Below are 19,601 nucleotides of genomic sequence, written 5' to 3'. Positions count from 1 at the left end.
AACTAATTTCATAACTCAGCCTGAAAACCGCGAGACGAATCTTTTGAGCCTAATCAATCCGTCATTAGCACATGTAGGTTACGTAGCACTTATGGCTAATCATGGACTAATTAGGCTTAAAAGATTCGTCTTGTGATTTACATGCAAACCGTTCAATTAATTTATTTTATCTATATTTAATGCTTTATATATGTGGCTAAAGATTCGATGTGATGTTTTTAGGAACTAAACAGCCCCTGCCGTACGTTCCAAGTCTATTTTCAGGGGAGGAGCGCAGTTAGTTGGTTTGCCGTGGTTTGAACCAGCCAGCACGAATTCGACTCCCACATAGCGAATTTTCACATGACCTTACCCATTAGGAAACAGGGTACACATGTGTGCGTGTTCAGTGGAACTGCACATTTCCGTAATGTGTGTTCGTCTGTGTTTGTGTGCGTGTTCAGTGGAACTGCACGTTTCCGTAATGTGTTCGTCTGTGTTTGTGTTTTGAGTTGTACCATAAAAGAAATTTGGGGATGTGTGGTTGTACCCTTAAAAGAAGTCCATTTTGCAATACAGTAATTCGTAATCACAAGCTTTAGATCAAACTTAATTAAAAGAATTAACCGCCGGAGACAATTTACAAATGAACAAATTCGCCACGACCACACGGATATACATCCACACACACAACACACTAGCATAAATCAACACAACGTTCCTCCTCACGCGCGTACACGTACGTACGCACGTACGTACACCACAAACCAAACCGTCGCCCAAGATTGATACGGTTTTGCACAGAATCCTCCTCCTCGACCCGGTCGACGACGCCCTCACACTCTGCTAACCATCGGATTCTGTATGATGGCTGCGTGTGCTCCGGCGTGCAGCGACCCGGCGCACAGCAGCTGCGTCCCGGCCAAGATGATGGTGAACGTCTCCAGCGCTCGCTGCACAGAGAGGCAATAACACACACAAGAACAATTAATCTCAGATTAGCCACGAAAACGATTAAACGACGCGAGGAAAATGGCGTAATTGGTTCAGTTTTTTTTTTGTTGATGAATTTACCAGGCTCGGTGGCCTCCAGCCGATGCTGATCTCCTTGCACGCCAGCCTGCAATTAACGAGCGAATCGACGGTTTGATTAATCAGTGATAAACCTGCGTGCAGATGAATGGCGAATTGGTTGGTGGTTTTGACGGTTGCTTTGCTTACCCCATGGCGAGGAGGGTGAGGGTCCAGGTGACGATGGAGGCGGCGGCGGCGGACATCATGCTGGCGGGGTACCCCTGGCTGACGTCGTGGAGGCCGGTGAGCGAGGTGGAGACGCCGACGACGCCGGCGAGCAGCGCGAAGATGACGAAGAACCCCGTCGCCAGGTTGCCGATCGGGAAGTAGATCGGGAACAGCCGCACCGGCGGCGACACCCCCTGCACTGCACCCACAAGCAAGGCAACACACACATCAACCAAACACTCGAGACAACTCACATAGGAATTGGATGGAATCTAAAACGAGATTTGGAGGGAGAAATATCCCTCCAAACAGATGATTTGTGAGCGCGTTGAAGATTTAACACGGGATCTTAAGGTTAAAACTTTAATCCATACTCCCCTTGCCACTATACATAGGAATTCGGACCATTCGAGGCGTCAAAGTTGAAACCACACGTCCCTTGCCACTGCACATGGAAATTGGATGGAATCTGACACTTACGTGAGTTGAAGCTCTCGTCGATGCTGTAGTTGATGGCCCAGCCGGCGATGACGGCGACGACGACGTACAGGACGAGGTTGAGGAAGAGGAGGCCAGCGGACATGGAACTGGGACCCCCGGTCGCCATTGCTGATCTTCCCTCTTGCTCTGCTCTCCGAGGCAGGAGAAGATCACAACGGCGTCGCGAGAAAACACACTCTGCTGCTGCTGCTGCTGTGTTGACGCTTCGATCGGTCGGGAGCCAATATATACGCTAAAAAGTGCAGTTTTTCTAACTGAAAAGATCGCAGCAAATATTTCTCCTTGGTTGCTTTGCAAGTAAGCCAGCCAAGTATTCCTTTGATCCTTTCTGCCACCAGGAGAGATTGCTCTGCTTTTGCTCTCCACAAGGGAGGAATATCCAATTCTCCATCTCTCGTCCACGGTCCATCCATATATGGTGGTCAAGAATAGAATCTGTTCTTGTCTTTGATCACAAGTGCATATCCATCCGTGCAGATAACTTAGTTTACATGCATCGATCATTGCTGGCCTGCTGCATCTGTTCTTTTCCTTTGTGTTCGGCAATGTACGGCTGCTGTGATGCTGTCCTCTTAGATGATCCGTTGGTAGAAGCGGTTCAGTGTTTTAGCTGAGAAGGCTTATGATCAACATTCAATAACAAGTGGTTTGCGCCAAAAATGTGGAATTGCCAAAATTTTTGGAAGAACAAATTTGACCTCAAACACCAACCGAAATTTGGCAACAAGCCAAAAACTACATTTACTTTTTTTTTTTTTACTATTGCCAATCTTTTGGTAATGTTTGGATTGAAATGATCCAAACAAACGGTTTGAGTATGATTTGTGAACTATAAATTTATTAATGGTTAGTAGCACGATTGCCACGCTTCAAGAAATTTGCAAACACTTAAGAGCATGAAAAAAATCGGGGATCAAAAATCCATATAGGATTTTGTGATAATATGAAGGAGAGAGGGGAAGAGAAAATATGCGAGTGACTAATTAGTTGCCTGGCTGCACTGGGCGGCCCAAGATTGTGGAGTCTACCCATGGTGATGGTGGCTCAGACAACTGTGCTAGCCGCTGTTGTCTCCTGCATCCGTCGGGTCGTCGTCCTCGTTGTGACTGTCGTTGTCGCCTGCGCCTGTCGGACCATTGTTCTCGTTCACCATGGCTGCGCGTGGGGAGTCTACCATGCCCTCTCCCATCTGCAGCCCATTGTCCTCACCGGGCACTCGAGCTGGCATCATTTGCGAGAGAGAGTCATCGAGAAGGTAAAGAAAAGAAGGAAGAAGATTAGAATGAAGGGTGGGATGAAGAAAGAGAAGAGATAGAAGAAGATGGTGGGTCCATAAAGATAATAGAATATCTGTGTTATAGGAAACATAAGATTTTATAGACATTTGGTTACAATGTTTACTATATGAATTCGAATGATGTGACCACTCATTACAAGTAGTAGCTACTCTAGCTCTCTTTTTTTTATTACACGGCAGACCATAGTTATTAGAACCGGACCAGACCGATGATCCAACTGGAAAAAAAGGAACTAGGGTGTGCAATCAAACCGGTAGAACCGGGCGGTTTACAAAAAACCGGAGCTGGTTGGACCGCCGGAACGGCGTCACATGGAAGAAACAGAAGCGCATAGGTTGCAGCCTTACAGGTGCATCACGCGGAGTTAGAAAATAGGGAAAAATGCTATAGAACTTGTGAATCGAACCCAAAACTTCCATCTTTCCGCATATAGTCTTAACCACCAGGCTGTGAAACTTGTGATAATATTATAACACATATCTATTTGAACCGCAATAAACCGGCGGTTGGACCGGTCCAACCAATAAACCAGTGAAACGAGTGTCTTACCGGTTTGATCACCGGTCCGGTCTTAATAACTATGTGGCAGACGCATATGCACACATCACTACACGCGTAACACTTACACCTCGCAAATGCACACCGGCAATACATCCCTGATCTCTTTAAATTTCTATTGAAAGCCTATCTGTATGTACGTAATATTCACAAGCACCAGAATTTAAACCTTGGTAGGTAAAGTCAATCATCAATGACTTCATCACTTCACAACATGTGTTTTCCAAGCTTTGCTCTAGTTAGGACGCAATTGAACATGAGAACCTGAACCTTGGCTTGGTCGCAAACTCCATTCAATTTGCCACTTGTTTGGGTATTCTCCCAATTTCACCAATCTTGTGGTTTTATAGCTAAAGCCTGAAGAAGAAAAATACTCCCTCCGTTTCTGAATATTTGAGACTGTTGAATTTTTAAACAACCATTCGTCTTATTTAAAATTTTTTATGAAATATGTAAAACTATATGTATACATAAAAGTATATTTAACCATGAATCAAATGATAGGAAAAGAATTAATAATTACTTAAATTTTTTGAATAAGACGAACAGTCAAACATGTTTATAAAAATAACGGCGTCAAATATTTAAAAACGGAGGGGTACAAAATAGGATGTACAATTGCGCAACTCGCAAAAAAAAAAAAAAAAACTGTTCCTTAATTTCCATACCACGACCCAGCGCCAGCGGCACGAATCTCAAAAGATGGATCGGACCGCACGGCGGCCTAACGTGGGGAGTCGACGCCTCTAGAAAGCGAGAGGACGCCACACGCCGAGCCATCTCTCGCTTTGCCCCCAACGAATCCCTCCCCCATACCAAACTCCGCCGCCGCCGCCGCCGCCGCCGCCCGCCGCCGCCGAGACCGACCCGACCACGATGGGCCTATGGGACGCGCTCTACCGCGTGGTGATGCGCCGCAACGCGGTCTACGTCACCTTCGTTATCGCCGGAGCCTTCGCCGGCGAGCGGGTACGCCCACCCTCTACCCCCCCCCCCCCCCCTTCTTTTTTTCTTTTCCCTCAGATCTGTCCGGGCGGCCTCGTCGCCGTTTGACCCGATCTCATGTTGTTGCGCTCTCTTGGTCTCGTCGCAGGCGGTGGACTACGGGGTGCACAAGGTCTGGGAGATGAACAACATCGGGGTAATTTTTTCCCCTTCACTCTCTATGAATGCTTTCCTATTTCTAGGTTTGTTTGTCGCGTGTTTTTGGATCGTGGCGTTCTAGATCTTGCATTTGCGATCTGGGTAGGGCTATATCGACGCTGTCCTTGAAATTCTGTTCTCCTTCATGATGGGAATGATCCGTTGCGGAGGTGCGGATAATCTTTTGGTGATGGTTGTTCGTGTGCAAAATGAGGAGGAAGAGCCATGCGAAGAGAAGGCTTGGTTGCATCTAGTGCTATAATTACTTTATTTTTCTAGATTTACCGTTTCTAAATTGGTAGCTAGCAATGTCTTTTGTTCTGATATTAAAATTCCTGAATGAGGATCTGTTTTGCTTTGGCTGTTACTTGATTCAATGTCATGTTAATGCAATGTGTTTTACCATGCCAGCGAATTTAGAGAGAATAGCATAAAACAACTGAGAGTGAATTGTTCTATTTTTGTTGTGCATGCTCGATTTCACTTCTAAAAAATCTGCCACCATCTGTTGTTTGTTGTGAGTATGCTAAACAACATGTTGTGAAGTTAAAGTCTAGAATCAGGGCTGTAGATATCGTTCATAAGAAAACTTCACTTGTGCTATGGTATTTTGATCAGCCCAGCTTGTCTGTCTACTCTGCATGGTTTCTTGCGGCTTCAGTTGTTAATTTTGCTTTCTGAAATCTTTGATCAAAATACTAAAATCTTTGATCAAGGAATACGCTTGCGTTATGGCCATGGCTCTCAGATGCAAAGCCAATGGCATGCATATGGAGATAATAGGAGGTTTAGATTGTGATCTCAGAAGGGTATATGCACTGGATGGGAATTAAGGTATCAGCATCATAAGAATATTTTAGCTCTTAAACATTAAGTGCTGCTGAAACACGTTCATAGTTTCAAGTCAGCATAGTACTTATCAATCAAACATGTTCAAAGTTTACAACAGTAATTATTCCGGTTATATATGAAAAAGCCCTCATAGGTGATTTGATCTTTGCATATACTGCCCTCTACTGCTTATGATAGTTTAAAAGGGTTCTATCTTTCTTTTACTCCTAATCTCATGTTTAGATTTAATTTCTTAATTTTATGATTCATTAGACTAAATTAAAACTGATAGCTCTCATGGAACAAACTCCATGCTGTGAGACAACTCAAGATAACTTTGCCACATCCAACAGGACTACAGGGGTATAGTACACCCACCTGTAGCTGGTAATTTTCTTACCATGAGATCTGATTTTGGTCTGCGGCTTCCTTCCCATCTGTCAACTAAAAATATAATAATTTGATGAAATGCAGCTGTAGTTAATTATCATATTACCTCCGGACTAGCACAAAACAAATCAATTCTTCTATCACAAAAATATGTGGTGAAGTACTGAAAACAAGAGCAGATCATGTTTAATCCTTTTTTTGGAAGGTATTTTGATACTCGCTATTACGTGACAACGATGAGGGTGGCAATCATCATATTGTAGAGGGTGGCAATCATACAAGAAATTATCAAAAAGCCAATCGCTTGTATATATAAATTAAATTAAATTTGAACTTGTCACTTGTATAAAACCAATTTCTTGGTGCTGGTAGTACCTTTTTTGTTGCTATGTTCTCGATTTCCAGAACAGCAAGGAGCTGCTGTTGCATAGGAATATAGTTAAGGTGGAGCTGAGTGTCCAAATTATTAGAATGTTCTCATGTCATAGCTTATTTCTGCAGTATATGTGCTTTGTTATCTTACGAATGATATCTTGGTAAACCGTGGTTGAATTGTTTAGTAATTTTAGTTTCCGTTGCAGCACATGGGCAGTCCGCTAGTATATTATTATTTAGATTTGAGCCTGAACTACCTAGCAATCTTTTTTGCTGGATGTGTGTAAGTGTATGTACCAAAGTATATGGAATCTTTGTCTAGCCTGAAGCGGAGCCAGGCATTATGTCTGTGGGGATTCACATTCAAGTATACAAAATATATGTATTGATTTTTCTATGGTCAACTTTATGGTTGCAGATGCTGATTTACTACATTTTGGTGTCACATACTCCCTCCGTCCCATAAAAAAAAAATCTAGTACGGGATGTGACACATCTTAGTACTACGAATCTGGGCAGACTGTCACATCCCGTTCTAGGTTTGTTTTTTATGGGACGGAGGGAGTAGTATTTGCATGATGTTTGTTTGTTTGTATCTGCATAGCTTTTGTATTGTATGCAACTACATTATGACGTGTTTCCCCCTATCTTTAATTGTCCACTTTCATTGCCCATACCCCTTAAGTCATTAGGTGAAATGAGGACTAGGTTAAATTATTTTTTTTGTTTTGAACTGATTGCCATGTTCTTCTCATTTAACTCATTATGGATGTACATCATTACCCATTAATTTCTGAATTTGGACCAGCTTAGCACAAAAAGCTGAATGCCCTATTCTCCAGAAAAAAAAAACTCATCCATTTTAGCTGCAGATTGCCTCATTGTTTCCCCTATTTCTGTGCAATATTGTTTGGATGAAGTTGTTCTCTAGAAATCTAAATAGTCTGCTGATAGTTGTTTGTTTGTTGGAAATGCAGAAAAGGTATGAAGATATATCAGTGCTGGGGCAAAGGCCGGCCGAGTAGAACAATGAAAGCCCAGCACTCATCATCTTGCTTGCTTTACGTGAAAGTAGACACTCTTTTAAGCTCTAATGTCTTGTCATTTTCTTCGGCACAATAAGCAATGTAAAACACCTATCTCCGTTTCTGAGAGTTAGCACTCGATTCATTTACTCGAACATGATTTGTGAATTTTGAGATGCATGGCCAAAACCTTTCCTGTAGCCATGTGATGGTGCGCTCTGGAATCAGTTGAAAACTATACAAACTCCTCGGAACGAAAGTTATTTTGAGGTTTTGTTTCTGTAATCACCCATTGCTGCTATGGAACGCTTGGTTTTTGTTGTGGTAGTGGCACTGCGTCTCTTCGTATTGCAGTCAAGCAAGTCAGTATTTTTAAATTTAGGCCGAGTTTAGTTCCAAACTTTTTCTTCAAACTTCCAATTTTTCTATCACATCAAAATTTTCCTACACACACAAACTTTTAACTTCTCTGTCACATCGTTCCAATTTCAACCAAACATTTAATTTTAGCTTCTCCGTCACATCGTTCCAATTTCAATCAAACTTTTAATTTTAGCGTGAATTAAACACACCCTTAACCCTGTTAGCTTTCTTGTTTGTTTTGTTCTGTTGGAGCACAATTTACTGGTCACAACACAACGCTATACGTGTCGATCGGTGATGCACGGTTTTATGACAACGCTGGATGTTGATTGTTGGTATATGAGGTACCAAATTGTATACGAAGAAAGATACGCGTTACAACATCCGTTGTAGTCTAGCTGGTTAGGATACTCGGCTCTCACCCGAGAGACCCGGGTTCGAGTCCTGGGTTTAATTTTTTCCATACACTTATTTTTTTATTCGTTGCTCTCTATGAGAGTTTTTCAAGAAACATAAATTTAATACTCCTTCCTTCGTCTCACAAAGACTTCATTTTTTTTCTCTATTCAACGTTTCCTACACTTAGTTTTTCTAATTTATTCATAAATTTAATATTTGTAAATCAGTTTTGTGTTTAATTTTTTCCCTACACTTATTTTTTTATTCATTGCTCTCTATCAGAGTTTTTCAAGAAACATAAATTTAATACTCCTTCCTTCCCACGAAGATTTCATTTTTTTTCTCTATTCAACGTTCTATCGTCTATCTTATTTGAAAAAATATATTTTTTAAAAAATAGTCACACATAATGTATTATTTATATTTTATCATCTAACAACAACAAAAATACTAATTATAAAAAAAATTTAAATAAGACAAAGAGTCAAAAGTTATATCAAAAACTGAAAAATAGAGTCTTCGTCGGACAGAGGGACTAAGTGATTTGTACCTTTGTACATCGGTTTAGTGTTTTATTACTCCTTTTATTTAAACCATATTAGCTTTTTACATGGTCTCCAAAATCATACTTTAATCATTAATTTCTTTCATAATTTGTACAAACAACTACAAAATTAACGTCATATGAAAATATTTTTAAATATGAATTACACTAAATACATATATTATTGGCAAAATTGGTTACATAGCATTGAAAGTTCACGTTTTTGGTTTTATAGTACCGAAAGATACCGGTTTATTTTAATAACACCCAAAGTTCACCCTGCTCCATTTCTTAAGCACTTTCGTCAATTCTCAATCATTTTCCGTCCACATTAATCGTAATTGACTCAGCCACATACACGATATAAAATTTCTACCCTCATTGCCTTGCATTCTACTTATACTTGTGAGGGGTAGAAACGTCATATCGCGTGTGTATGGGTCAATAACGACCAAGGCGGACGAAAAAGATCGAGAATTGACGGAAGTGTTAAAAATGGGAACGGGTGAACTTTAGGTGCTATTAAAGTGAACTGGTATCTTTCTGTACTACAAAACCAAAAACGTGTTATTAATTAAAAAATTACAAATGTTGACTTTAGGGAACAAGGAGACCTTATATTTTAGAACGGGGGAGTAAATTAATTAATAGTAAATTTTAACTAACATGAACTCTTCTTTTCCAAAGGTAATTAATATGTTTAACATACTATTAAAATTTTAATATTTATAGTATCGCTAATAATATCATAATACACATCCTGTCATGACGCGGCTGATGAAATAAATTCAATAATTACTGCAACTGAAACTCTCCGTGCTGCTTCAGATACTCGTCGAACCATTGGACCATGTCAGCACGAGCTTCTTCTGCAGTTTTGACGGCGAACGGATCGCTGGCGTTGTATCTGCAAGCGAAGGCATGGGGCGCCTTGGGGAAGATCTTCACGAAGTGATCAACCTGCAGTCAGCAGAGATGGATGTGCTTCAAATGAAACGAGCGTTCACGCTGAGCTAAATCAGTTGAGTATCATCTGAGTGATGCAAAGCTACAGCTGCAGTCTCAGCGATGATTTAAACTGAAAAGGCAAATGGAATCAGTTGGAACTTACCCTGTTGTTCTGATCTAAGGCATGCTCAAACTGGTGCACAACAAGTGGTGGCGTGATGGTATCACGCTCACCTCCAAGAATCTCAATTGGACGTTTGACCTCTGAGCATTACAAAATATAAAAGTAAAAAAAAACGAAGTTGGAGAAATGATCATTGAACAATTTAAGGTTAAGTGAAGGAAAAAGACATATCGACAAAAGTATATACTCTATCTATTCTAAAATATAAGAATTTCTAAAATTTTCTTTTAGCAAAACTAAGGTTAGGTTTAAAAAAATCTTTTCAATCACTTCAGTTGTTGTTTTTTGAATTTTAAATTGCTCAGATTCCTTTTTTATATGGTTGGCTTGGAATCATTGAAATGGTGGAAATTATAGAAATCAGTATAAAAATGCTTATATTATGATTCAATATTTGAATCCTACATATTTTTGTATTTTGAAATAGAGGTAGTATTGTACTCCTATATTTGTACCTGTCATGTCATGTACGGTCACTAGCGAAGGATGTGAAATGACTACCGCTTGGGTTTCTTCGGTCTTTGATAGTTCCACGGCCACCTTTACTGTTGAGAATGAAATAAGAAGGATGAAAGATTTACTTAATTAGAATTAGAGAATGAACCCATCCTGGCACAAAAAAGAGAACAAAGAATGAAGATTCATTCACTTTTACGAAATTAAGAATTGTTTGTGGTTGATTGCTTAGTGCTCATGTTGTTTAACTGAATAACTCACCACCCCAGCAATAACCTCCAACCCCAACAGAGGACATCCCTTCCTTCTTCAGAACCGCAATGAGCGGTTTAGTCTTTTCAGCTGCTTCCTCCTGCAATGAAATGGCAACAAACATTCAGATCTAAGTGATTCAGTTAACATTCAGATGACAAAAAATGGCGTCTAACTAGCAATCATTTTTTCACAATACTGAATGTTCCGTATAAAATTGCATTGGAACAGTGACAGGTTTTTCTTTTCATCATGTACCTTTTCTTTTACGGAGTGAAAAGTAATCAATAGGTCAAACAAACGAAAAGCACCGTGATCAAAGAAAGAAACACACACCGGAGAGTGAGCCATGATCCACACCCAAAATGGCCTTGCTGGATCATCCGTGTAAGGGTCACCGTACAACAAATCAGGAACCACAACGTAGTATCCGGAGTATGCAACTTTGTCCGCTATTTGTCTTTTAACTCAAGCAAGTTGGGAATAAACAAAAAGATCAAATGAAAAATTGAGTTGAGAACGAACTCAGCTGCACACGACAAATTTGCGTGATGAAGACTTGAAGTTTTTGTATTAATAGCTTTAATAAATCGTTTTGATCGACGATCAAAGCATGAGACAAATTGTGTAACGCGTATTTTCAGATTTTGCAAACGTGCGTACCTCAGCTTTGGTGCTCGGAAACCTGCAAAAGTTGAAGTGCCGATATTATCAGACAAAAAACAGAAGAGGATTTATGAGATACTCTCTTCATCACCCCGCCCCCACAAAAAAGAACAACTCTTTCAAAGGAAAATCAAACTTGATAACTTTTAACTAACAATTATGCTAACCATATATATGCCAAGTATTATGCATGTTGTATCGTTAGATTCATATTTTAAATTGCTTTCATGTGATGCTAATTTCATATTGATTGGAAATATAATATGAAATAAATTAATAGTCAAAGTATGTTATTAAAGACCGTGTAAAAAAATACAGGCCTTATAATCTAGGACAGAGGGAGCATATACGAGTGGCTACTGTCTCTCAAGGCAGTGTTTGCAATTTTTGGAAATCCACACCCTCCCCCTCACCTACACACGAAACTATTTCGCTTGAAATTTTCAATTATTTTCACGAGTTAGCAAAAGTTATTCAGGTTTGTTCAAAATTTAAATTATTCTGGATATTTCGAATTTATCATGTCTGTTTTCTTTTGGCGTTTTTTCCCCAAAATTGTTAACTACTCCTTCCGTTTCAAGTTATAAATTGTTTTGACTTTGGTCTAAATCAATATGTTTTAAGTTTGCCCAAGTTTTTAGAAAAAAATGGTAGCATTTTCAACCAAAGACAAATTTATTATGAAAGTATATTCAATTGTTGATTTGATGAACTAATTTAGTATTGTAAATATTAACATATTTCCCTACAAAGTTAGTTAAACTTGAAGTAGTTTGACTTTAACCAAAGTCAAAACGACTTTTTTTTTTAAATGTTAAGTCAAAACGACTTATAATATGAAGCGGAGGGAGCAAGCTATGCTCCTATCATGTATGCGTGCACTGACCGTAATAGTCAGAGACGAGGATGATGGCGCGGCCGGAGCGGCGGGAGCCGGTGACGTAGCACTCCAGGCCGCCGTAGTCGTGGACGACCTCGCCGGCCTCCCCACCCGTCTTCTCCGTCATGTTCGGCGAGTTGTCCAGTCACGGGTGCTTCCCTGTCGACGGCGCCGGCGACGGGGACACTTGCCGTCCCGCGCCGCCGGTGTTCTCCTCGGCCAAGGCGAGCCCAGCGGAGGCCACGACGACGGCGAGGACGACGAGGAGGCAGCGAAGCAGCGCCATGGCGAGATTTCAGTTGATCGGTGTGTGTTTCAGGTTCAGGCGTTCAAAACCAACCCGTTTATTAATTTGGTGATCCATCAAGAGCTCCAGCCTCCAGATAGGCGCGCGTACGTGCCGCGCATCTCTGTGCAGAGGCTTCAGGACTTCACGCACGTTGCTCGATCACAAAATCACATGAACGATCGAGTCGCAGCGATGATAATTAATTGGGGGAGGTATATATAATTAAGATTTTAGTAGGTTGAGTGATGATGCGTATCATGCGAACGGATATCGTAGTTGTGCTGCATTTTGATCAGTTATCTGAATATTTCTAATCTGATCAACGCCACGCGAAGATTAATTATATATGAGCAAATCAACGGACGCGATGACACATTCCAGCCAACTCAGTGTATATCCTTGGTGTTTGTTAGAGCTTGTGGCTCCGTTGTATATGTGGTGGAGGGGTGGTCCACGGATGATTGGTCGGGCTGCGTTCCCTAATAATGTTTTTTAAGTTGTGAGCTCTAGCCCGCTAACACAGCAGGTCAACAGTAACTACTCCCTCCATCCCAATATGTTCCAACTTATGATGGGTCTCCAAATCTGGATGTACGCATATCTAGATTCGTAGTAAGCTTGCTACATATTGGGATGGAAGGAGTAGCTCATATGCTTTCTGGTGCCATTAGTTCTCAACGGTCTATGCATTTTCCAACAACTTATTATGGTGTTGTTACTTCATACTTCTAAAACATGGCATATGTATTCGATATAAGAAATTTTACAGTTTGTTGAGAAAGTAACTAGATTTTATACTAATTTGTTTAGTAGTACTATGTTTTATACTATAGTCCTTCTCATACTCTCTTAAGAATGATAAAGTTATCCATTGGATAATAGTTCTACATATGTACCGGACACGCTCTAGTGATACTTCCCATATGGATATCATTATATATTTGAAGCTAATAAAAAGTCTAAATCAAGGTTATCAATTAATTACTCCCACATCCTAAATATATATAAAATGTGCATGTATTCAGATAAATTAATATGTGTAACTTTTAACTAATAATTATGTTATCAATATATTTGTTTAATGACATACAAGTAACACTATTAATTTTTTATTTTAAAATACCTCCAAGTGATATTAATTTCATAGTTGTAATGGTATATACTGAAAAAAGGTAATGGTTAAAGTACAACATTTAAGATCGTGAAAAAAACTATACACTTTGTATTTTTGGAGTGGAGAGAAATATGTGTTATTGTCCTATCGATCAAATTGAATAGTCAACTCTTTTATATTTAAAACCTTAACATTTTATTTCTTCATATTATATTATCATTAAATTTCATTTACTATTATACATATAACCATATCCATGTATCCATATTTCTGGAAATGCGATGTATCATGTATCCATATCAAATTATCAATGTGACATACTACAGTTAGCCATCACCAATGCAACCGCCTAGAGTAATTAACTATTTGCCACTCTTACAAATGGTGATATAGAATTTGCCACTAGATCCACATGTCATGGACACATGACGGCCCACATGTTATAGACTACGAGTGACAAATTCTTAATTGCCGCATCTTAAAAATGGCAAAAAGTTAAATGTCATGCAGCCTAGGGCTTAACAAATTAGCTATTTTAGCTACTCCCTCGTTTCTAAATGTTTGATACCGTTGACTTTTTAGCACATGTTTGACCGTTCGTCTTATTAAAAATATTGTGAAATATGTAAAACTATATGTATACATGAAAGTATATTTCACAATGAATCAAATAATAGGAAAAGAATTAATAATTACTTAATTTTTTTAATAAGACGAATGGTCAAACATATTTAAAAAAGTAAATGGCGTCAAATATTTAGAACGGATGGAGTATGTGGTTAGGCTAGTAATTCTGTTAATCAACTAGAAACTACCAGGTTGACTTACTTTGTAAACATCTTAGATAACTTGCTTCTGTGGCCGAAAGAATTAAGCGTTATTAGCCAAATTTTTATATCGAATTAACTAAATCGATAATTCTTGCAAAATATAGAGTTTATAGTCTTAAACAAAACTGATCTAAACTTTTATGTTTATCTTTAATGATAAAATAAGCGGAAACAAACTAAATGATAGAGTAAGATGAATGATCAAACACCGATCTACAGTGCCATACATTTAAAAACAGAGATAACAAATATTGTTCATATTTTTATCAGTTAGATTGCTTGTTTGTTTGTTTTTTATCCTCTTCCGCAGCGCAATTAGCCGGTCGCAACATGTTTAAGCTCAAAGACACTCCACCTTTTATGTTCATTTTGATACAACAGTGTCACTTTGTAAGTTGGCAAACTGACGCTCTAAGGTGAATTTATAGGTACAAATGTGACTTATACCAGCATCCGTGATCTAGCTTTTTTTTTTTTTTTAACGAATCGATGAACGCAAATTTCAGTGAATAAAGTAAGTGCTCTAGCTATTTAGGATATACTCCGTTCTCACCGAAGAGACCCGGTTCGAGTCCTCTTTTTTTTCCCAACCTATATAGCTTTTCTTTGCTTTATTGCTTTTCATCATATGCTTCAGGCAGGAAAATTTTGATGAAACTGTAAGCCAAATAATTGGTTTGTAATTTACTGGATACATGAGGCGCCTAGTGGTTCATTTTCTTCTTATTTAGTAGTATTGGATATCCAAGTCCAAGGAACCGTGCAACTGAATCTTTCACCGCTTCATGATCTCCAGATACTTGTCAAACCATTTGACCATGTCAGCACGAGCTTCTTCTGCAGTTTTGACGGCGAACGGGTCGGTAGCGTTGTATCTGCAGGCGAAGCCATGGGGCGCATCCGGGAAGATCTTCACCAAGTGATGAACCTGCATACATGCAACCAACAAGATGAATGAGTTCAACACACATCACACGATCGTTTCAGGCCGAGCTAATTTGGTTGAGTTAAATCATCTGATCAGGGTCGCCAATCTGCAACTGCAATTACAGAGCAAATGAAAATAAAAATGAAATCAGTTGGAACTTGCCCTTTTGTTCTGATCTAAGGCATCCTCCAACTGGTGTATTAGCTGTGGTGGAGAGATGGTATCAAGCTCACCCCCAAGGATTTCAATGGGACATTTGACCTCTGAACATCACAAGAACTCAGAAAATTTGAGAGATAATAACTGAACAATATAAGGCTAAGTGAGTGAAAATGCCAGAACAAGATCGATTATCTGTACCTTTCATGTCATCTACAACCACTAGCGCGGGATGCGAAATGACAACCGCTTTGGTTTCTTCAGTCTTTGATAGCTCCACGGCCACCTTTCCTGTCAAGAATGAAAGAGGAAGGTTTGATACATAAAAGCATATTTAGAAACTCAGAATTCAAAGAATGAACACATTCCTGCAGGCACAAAATGAAAAAAAAAAGATCCATTCTACTTTGATTCAATAAGAATTGTTCATGTCAGGAGTGGAGGCAAGCCTAAGGCAGCTAGAGCTTGTGCCCTATGCTTCTCCAAAATCATGTACAAATTCTCTTAAATCACCATGAAAATTTTAAAGGAAACAAACAATTTATTAGTTGAACCGTTAGTTCCAGTCTTTAGCAATTTCTGGCTCGGTTACTGGTTCATGTCATGTCTGAATGTTTTATGCTCATGGATTTAACTGAATAACTCACCACCCCAGCAGTAACCTCCAACTCCAACAGTAGACGTCCCATCCTTCTTCAGAGCCGCAATAAGCGGTTTAGTCTTTTCAGCTGCTTCAACCTGAAATGGAGAGCAACATTACGGAACAAATTAATATCCTTCATTTAGAAAAAAAAAAGTGATTCAGTTCAAATTCAGATGAAAAAAAGATGGCGTTTTTAGTACGAATCATCTTTTGCGATACAGAATCTTTGCGTAAATTGTACTGGAGCTAGCAATTACAGGGTTTTTTTTTCATATATTTTTTCTAGAGGTGCCAAAAGGAATCAGAGAGGCAAAACAAAAAGATTGGAAAGGCAAGGGGATCAAAGAAAAGAAACAAACCGGAGAGTGTGTCTTGATCCACTCCTCAAATGGCCTCGCTGGATCATCGGTGTAAGGGTCCTCGAACAACAAATCAGGAACCACAACGTAGCATCCAAGCTGGTATGCAACTTTGTCCGCTATTTTCCTTCAGCCCAACCAAATGGGAAAACGAAAAAAAAAAAACAAATGCACAAATGAGTTGTGAACGAACTCAGCTTCACGACAGCCTGTTGCTTGTGTGATGAAGACATGAAGTAGTTTTTGCGATTTGATCGATGATCGTAGGGGTGGATCCAGCACGGGGGCAGCGGGGTCTTGAGTCCCTACTACTAGCGTAAAGACTATGAGATTACCATTTGTAGATGAGAGGAGGACTATAATTCTATCTAGTTTGCTCAGACCCTAATACTATTTCTTTTTTTAGATCCGCCACTTCATAGCGCATAAGTTCATATTCTGTGCAAACGAGAGTACCTCAGTTTTGGTGCTCGGAAACCTGCAGAAGATGAAGCGCCAATTAATGTTAGCCACAATAATTAGACGAAGAGGATTAATTTTAATTATCCGATTCGTGTGGACAATGTAAATGTCGTCGCTAAGCTAGCCTAACATAGCTCTAGTGGCTAGTGTCTCCGGGAAGGCATGCAGGCATGCACATGCTGCTGCACCGACCGTAGTAGTCGGAGACGAGGATGACGGCGCGGCCGCCGGAGCGGCGGGAGCCGGTGGCGTAGCACTCCAGGCCGCCGTAGCCGTGGACGACGTCGCCGGCCTCCCCGCCCGTGTTCTCCGTCATGTTCGGCGGGTTCTCCAGGCACGGGTGCTTCTTCGGCGACGGCGCCGGCGAGTACACTTGCCATCTCGCACGGCCGCCGTTATTCTCCTTGGCCAAGGCGAGGCGCCCAGCGGCGGCGGCCACGACGGCGGCGAGGGCGACGACGAGGAGGCAGCGGACTAGCATCCTCGTGAATCCGGCGGCGGCGCGTCGCCCGTGGCGAATTCAGACGTGTTCGGTGATCGGTGTGTGTGTGTGTTAACGCTTGAGCCCGTTGATTAATTTGCTGATGTGATCCAGGCACTCGAGATGGAGATATATATAGGTAGCGGGACGGAGGGAGCTAGCGAGCGGTGCTGTGTGCACGGAACTCCAGAACCATAGAGCATGTTTACTTTGATATCATTTTCAACCATAGTATTTGTTTCGTAAAGTTAAAAAAAATATCTACGTTTAGTTTATTACCAAATTTAGTCAATACATAAGAAATCTTGCCATCGCCAAAATTTTAACATTGCCAAAACTTGTTAAGATTTATTTTAGTTACAATCTAAACATGCCCATACATATATATTTAACTTTTTTTTCTATTATGAAGTCGCATCATTTGCTATTTTTAGCTTTTAATGATTCATCAAGAATTCAAATTGTCTATCTTCTCAAAAAGCAACACTGTACATCACAATCATTTATAATCGTTTATAATCGTTGGATAATTGATCAGGGTAACATATATAGACTATAGAGAACATATGAAAGAAAATTATATAGTAAGAAAATTAAATTTTACAACTCATCAATACTATTTTGTTATACAGTTTTCTCGTAGCAACGTGCAGAATTCCCATTAGTATACATGTGTGCTGTGTGCAAAATTGTCAGATATACGCGCGTCCACGGCGCAGGGAACGTACGTACGTACCGGGATTCAGGAAGGTCCAGGACCGGGGACAAACCTAGGACAACGATTTTTATTTTTTTTCCGAATGATCAGCACCCGCGATAGGACAACAATTATGACTTTATATTGCACAACGGAGAGAGTATATATTGCACTACGGAGAGAGTACTTTATAAACCATGTATGGTCTAAAGTGGCACAAGTGAACAATACTAACATGATATACACCTAAACTTGTGAAATAAATTAAACAACCAGAATAAAACAAAATCCTAACCAATTTTTTGGACTAAATAGATATAAAATTGAGAAGATCACGGTACCTTACCGTAAAACCTAGTCACGATGTGATGAAGTGTAACCACTTGGGAGTTGGACATTAGAGCGGACAATTAAACGTCCTGCTAGCTATATTGGTTGGTGATGGACCCCTGACCGGCCTAGTCCCTAGGCGATCGCACCAGTGGTCTAGGCCTATGGCCCTTCTTGAGATACTCGGACGCTCATTTGTTTAAATCCCGCACAAGTGGTCTAGGCCCATGATCCCGTCCTTCTTGAGATACTTGGACGTCCATTTGTTTAGATGCTTGTCTGTGTATCTTATGATAGTTTCTAGGTTTGTATTAGATATGGAGTTTGCACTATATTTTCCCATGATCGATGCAGCCGCCCAGCAGTGCTGCAATTAAGGGCATACTTCACAACTTTTTTAGGAGTATATTGCCTGATCGTAAATCATACTTGATTCGAAGTTTGGAACCTTTGTAGAGACGAATATTGTTTGGATATCCCCTCTTTATGCAGACACTGCCCTTTATTTTTATAGGCGGGTTAAAAGAAGACCTGTTTTTTTTTAAAAAAAGTGCGGAGGGAGTCTCTGGTCTAGACCTACATATTTGTGAAATTCGATTTTCAGAAACGAACGCTTAAGCCACTTGCGACAACATTTTCACAGACGGGCGATTTAAGTCACTCACATTTGGAAATAAAATTTGAAAAACACATATCTATACTTAGTTTTTCATATAAAGTTTGATGAAGGACAACTTTATAATAAAATTGTAGATTTTGATTTGGTCTGCAACTTTGTAGCTAGGTGACAACCTTTCATTATAGAGATTGTTTAGAGACCCAAATATTCGTTACAAGATCTCAAATTTATTATTATAAAATCTCAAATCTATATTGAAACGACCTCCAAGGCTCCAATGAAGACATACTCTACGCTATACGACCCCTCCTACTACTGAATAATCTAAGAGGGATTAGATAATTCTAGTAAAAGTGAATACATGAGATAGGTGGAGGGGGAATTAAATTTGAAAATATACTATTGATTTGTTTTTTTCTCAAAAATATTCGGGATGTAAATTGTTTAGCAGAAATATACTATCGGTCTCGCACATCCATTGCACGAGAGTGACGTGGGCGTGACGACACGGACAGTCTCACACGAGGATGGCGCGAGACCACGCGATACAGCGAGAGTGACGTGGACGTGACGATACATGTAGTCTCGCACGAGGATGACGTGAGACCGCGCGGTATCGTGGCGAGACTGTGCGGTCTCGGGCGAGCAAACAGCGA

The 19,601-nt window shown here is 40.0% G+C and overlaps 2 protein-coding genes and 1 pseudogene across 2 annotated transcripts; all 3 read right to left on the bottom strand.

Moving 5' to 3' along the window:
• Positions 1–525: 525 nt before the first annotated feature.
• On the bottom strand, positions 526–1,934 carry LOC127774431 (membrane protein PM19L). Its single transcript, XM_052300674.1, has 4 exons — positions 1,702–1,934; positions 1,201–1,420; positions 1,054–1,099; positions 526–932 (listed from the first exon to the last, which is right to left on the bottom strand). Exons 1-4 carry the CDS (start codon positions 1,826–1,828, stop codon positions 816–818), a joined length of 510 nt encoding a protein of 169 aa, XP_052156634.1. The 5' UTR covers positions 1,829–1,934; the 3' UTR covers positions 526–815.
• A 7,449-nt stretch (positions 1,935–9,383) lies between these two features.
• On the bottom strand, positions 9,384–12,327 carry LOC127774595 (endo-1,3;1,4-beta-D-glucanase-like; annotated as a pseudogene).
• A 2,415-nt stretch (positions 12,328–14,742) lies between these two features.
• LOC127774594 (endo-1,3;1,4-beta-D-glucanase-like) lies at positions 14,743–17,409 on the bottom strand. Its single transcript, XM_052300863.1, has 7 exons — positions 17,011–17,409; positions 16,813–16,834; positions 16,357–16,483; positions 16,002–16,092; positions 15,556–15,645; positions 15,358–15,458; positions 14,743–15,195 (listed from the first exon to the last, which is right to left on the bottom strand). Exons 1-7 carry the CDS (start codon positions 17,297–17,299, stop codon positions 15,043–15,045), a joined length of 873 nt encoding a protein of 290 aa, XP_052156823.1. The 5' UTR covers positions 17,300–17,409; the 3' UTR covers positions 14,743–15,042.
• Positions 17,410–19,601: the final 2,192 nt, after the last annotated feature.

The sequence above is a fragment of the Oryza glaberrima genome, chromosome 5 (genome assembly GCF_000147395.1).
Source record: "Oryza glaberrima chromosome 5, OglaRS2, whole genome shotgun sequence".
NCBI classification, from domain to species: Eukaryota; Viridiplantae; Streptophyta; class Magnoliopsida; order Poales; family Poaceae; genus Oryza; species Oryza glaberrima.
Note: the sequence above shows the minus strand (reverse complement) of the source record. Positions and strands in the feature narration are given on the sequence as shown.

Bases quoted from the DNA above. Each gene is read 5' to 3' on its own strand.
- LOC127774431 (XM_052300674.1), bottom strand. From the start codon at position 1,828: ATGGCGACCGGGGGTCCCAGTTCCATGTCCGCTGGCCTCCTCTTCCTC. The intron at 1,100-1,200 runs GTAAGCAAAGCA...CGTTAATTGCAG, and splicing joins CTCACCCTCCTCGCCATGGG to GCTGGCGTGCAAGGAGATCA. The intron at 933-1,053 runs GTAAATTCATCA...CTCTCTGTGCAG, and splicing joins GCTGGAGGCCACCGAGCCTG to CGAGCGCTGGAGACGTTCAC.
- LOC127774594 (XM_052300863.1), bottom strand. From the start codon at position 17,299: ATGCTAGTCCGCTGCCTCCTCGTCGTCGCCCTCGCCGCCGTCGTGGCC. The intron at 16,484-16,812 runs GTACTCTCGTTT...GTTGGGCTGAAG, and splicing joins TTCCGAGCACCAAAACTGAG to GAAAATAGCGGACAAAGTTG. The intron at 15,646-16,001 runs GTGAGTTATTCA...CATTCTTGACAG, and splicing joins TGGAGGTTACTGCTGGGGTG to GAAAGGTGGCCGTGGAGCTA.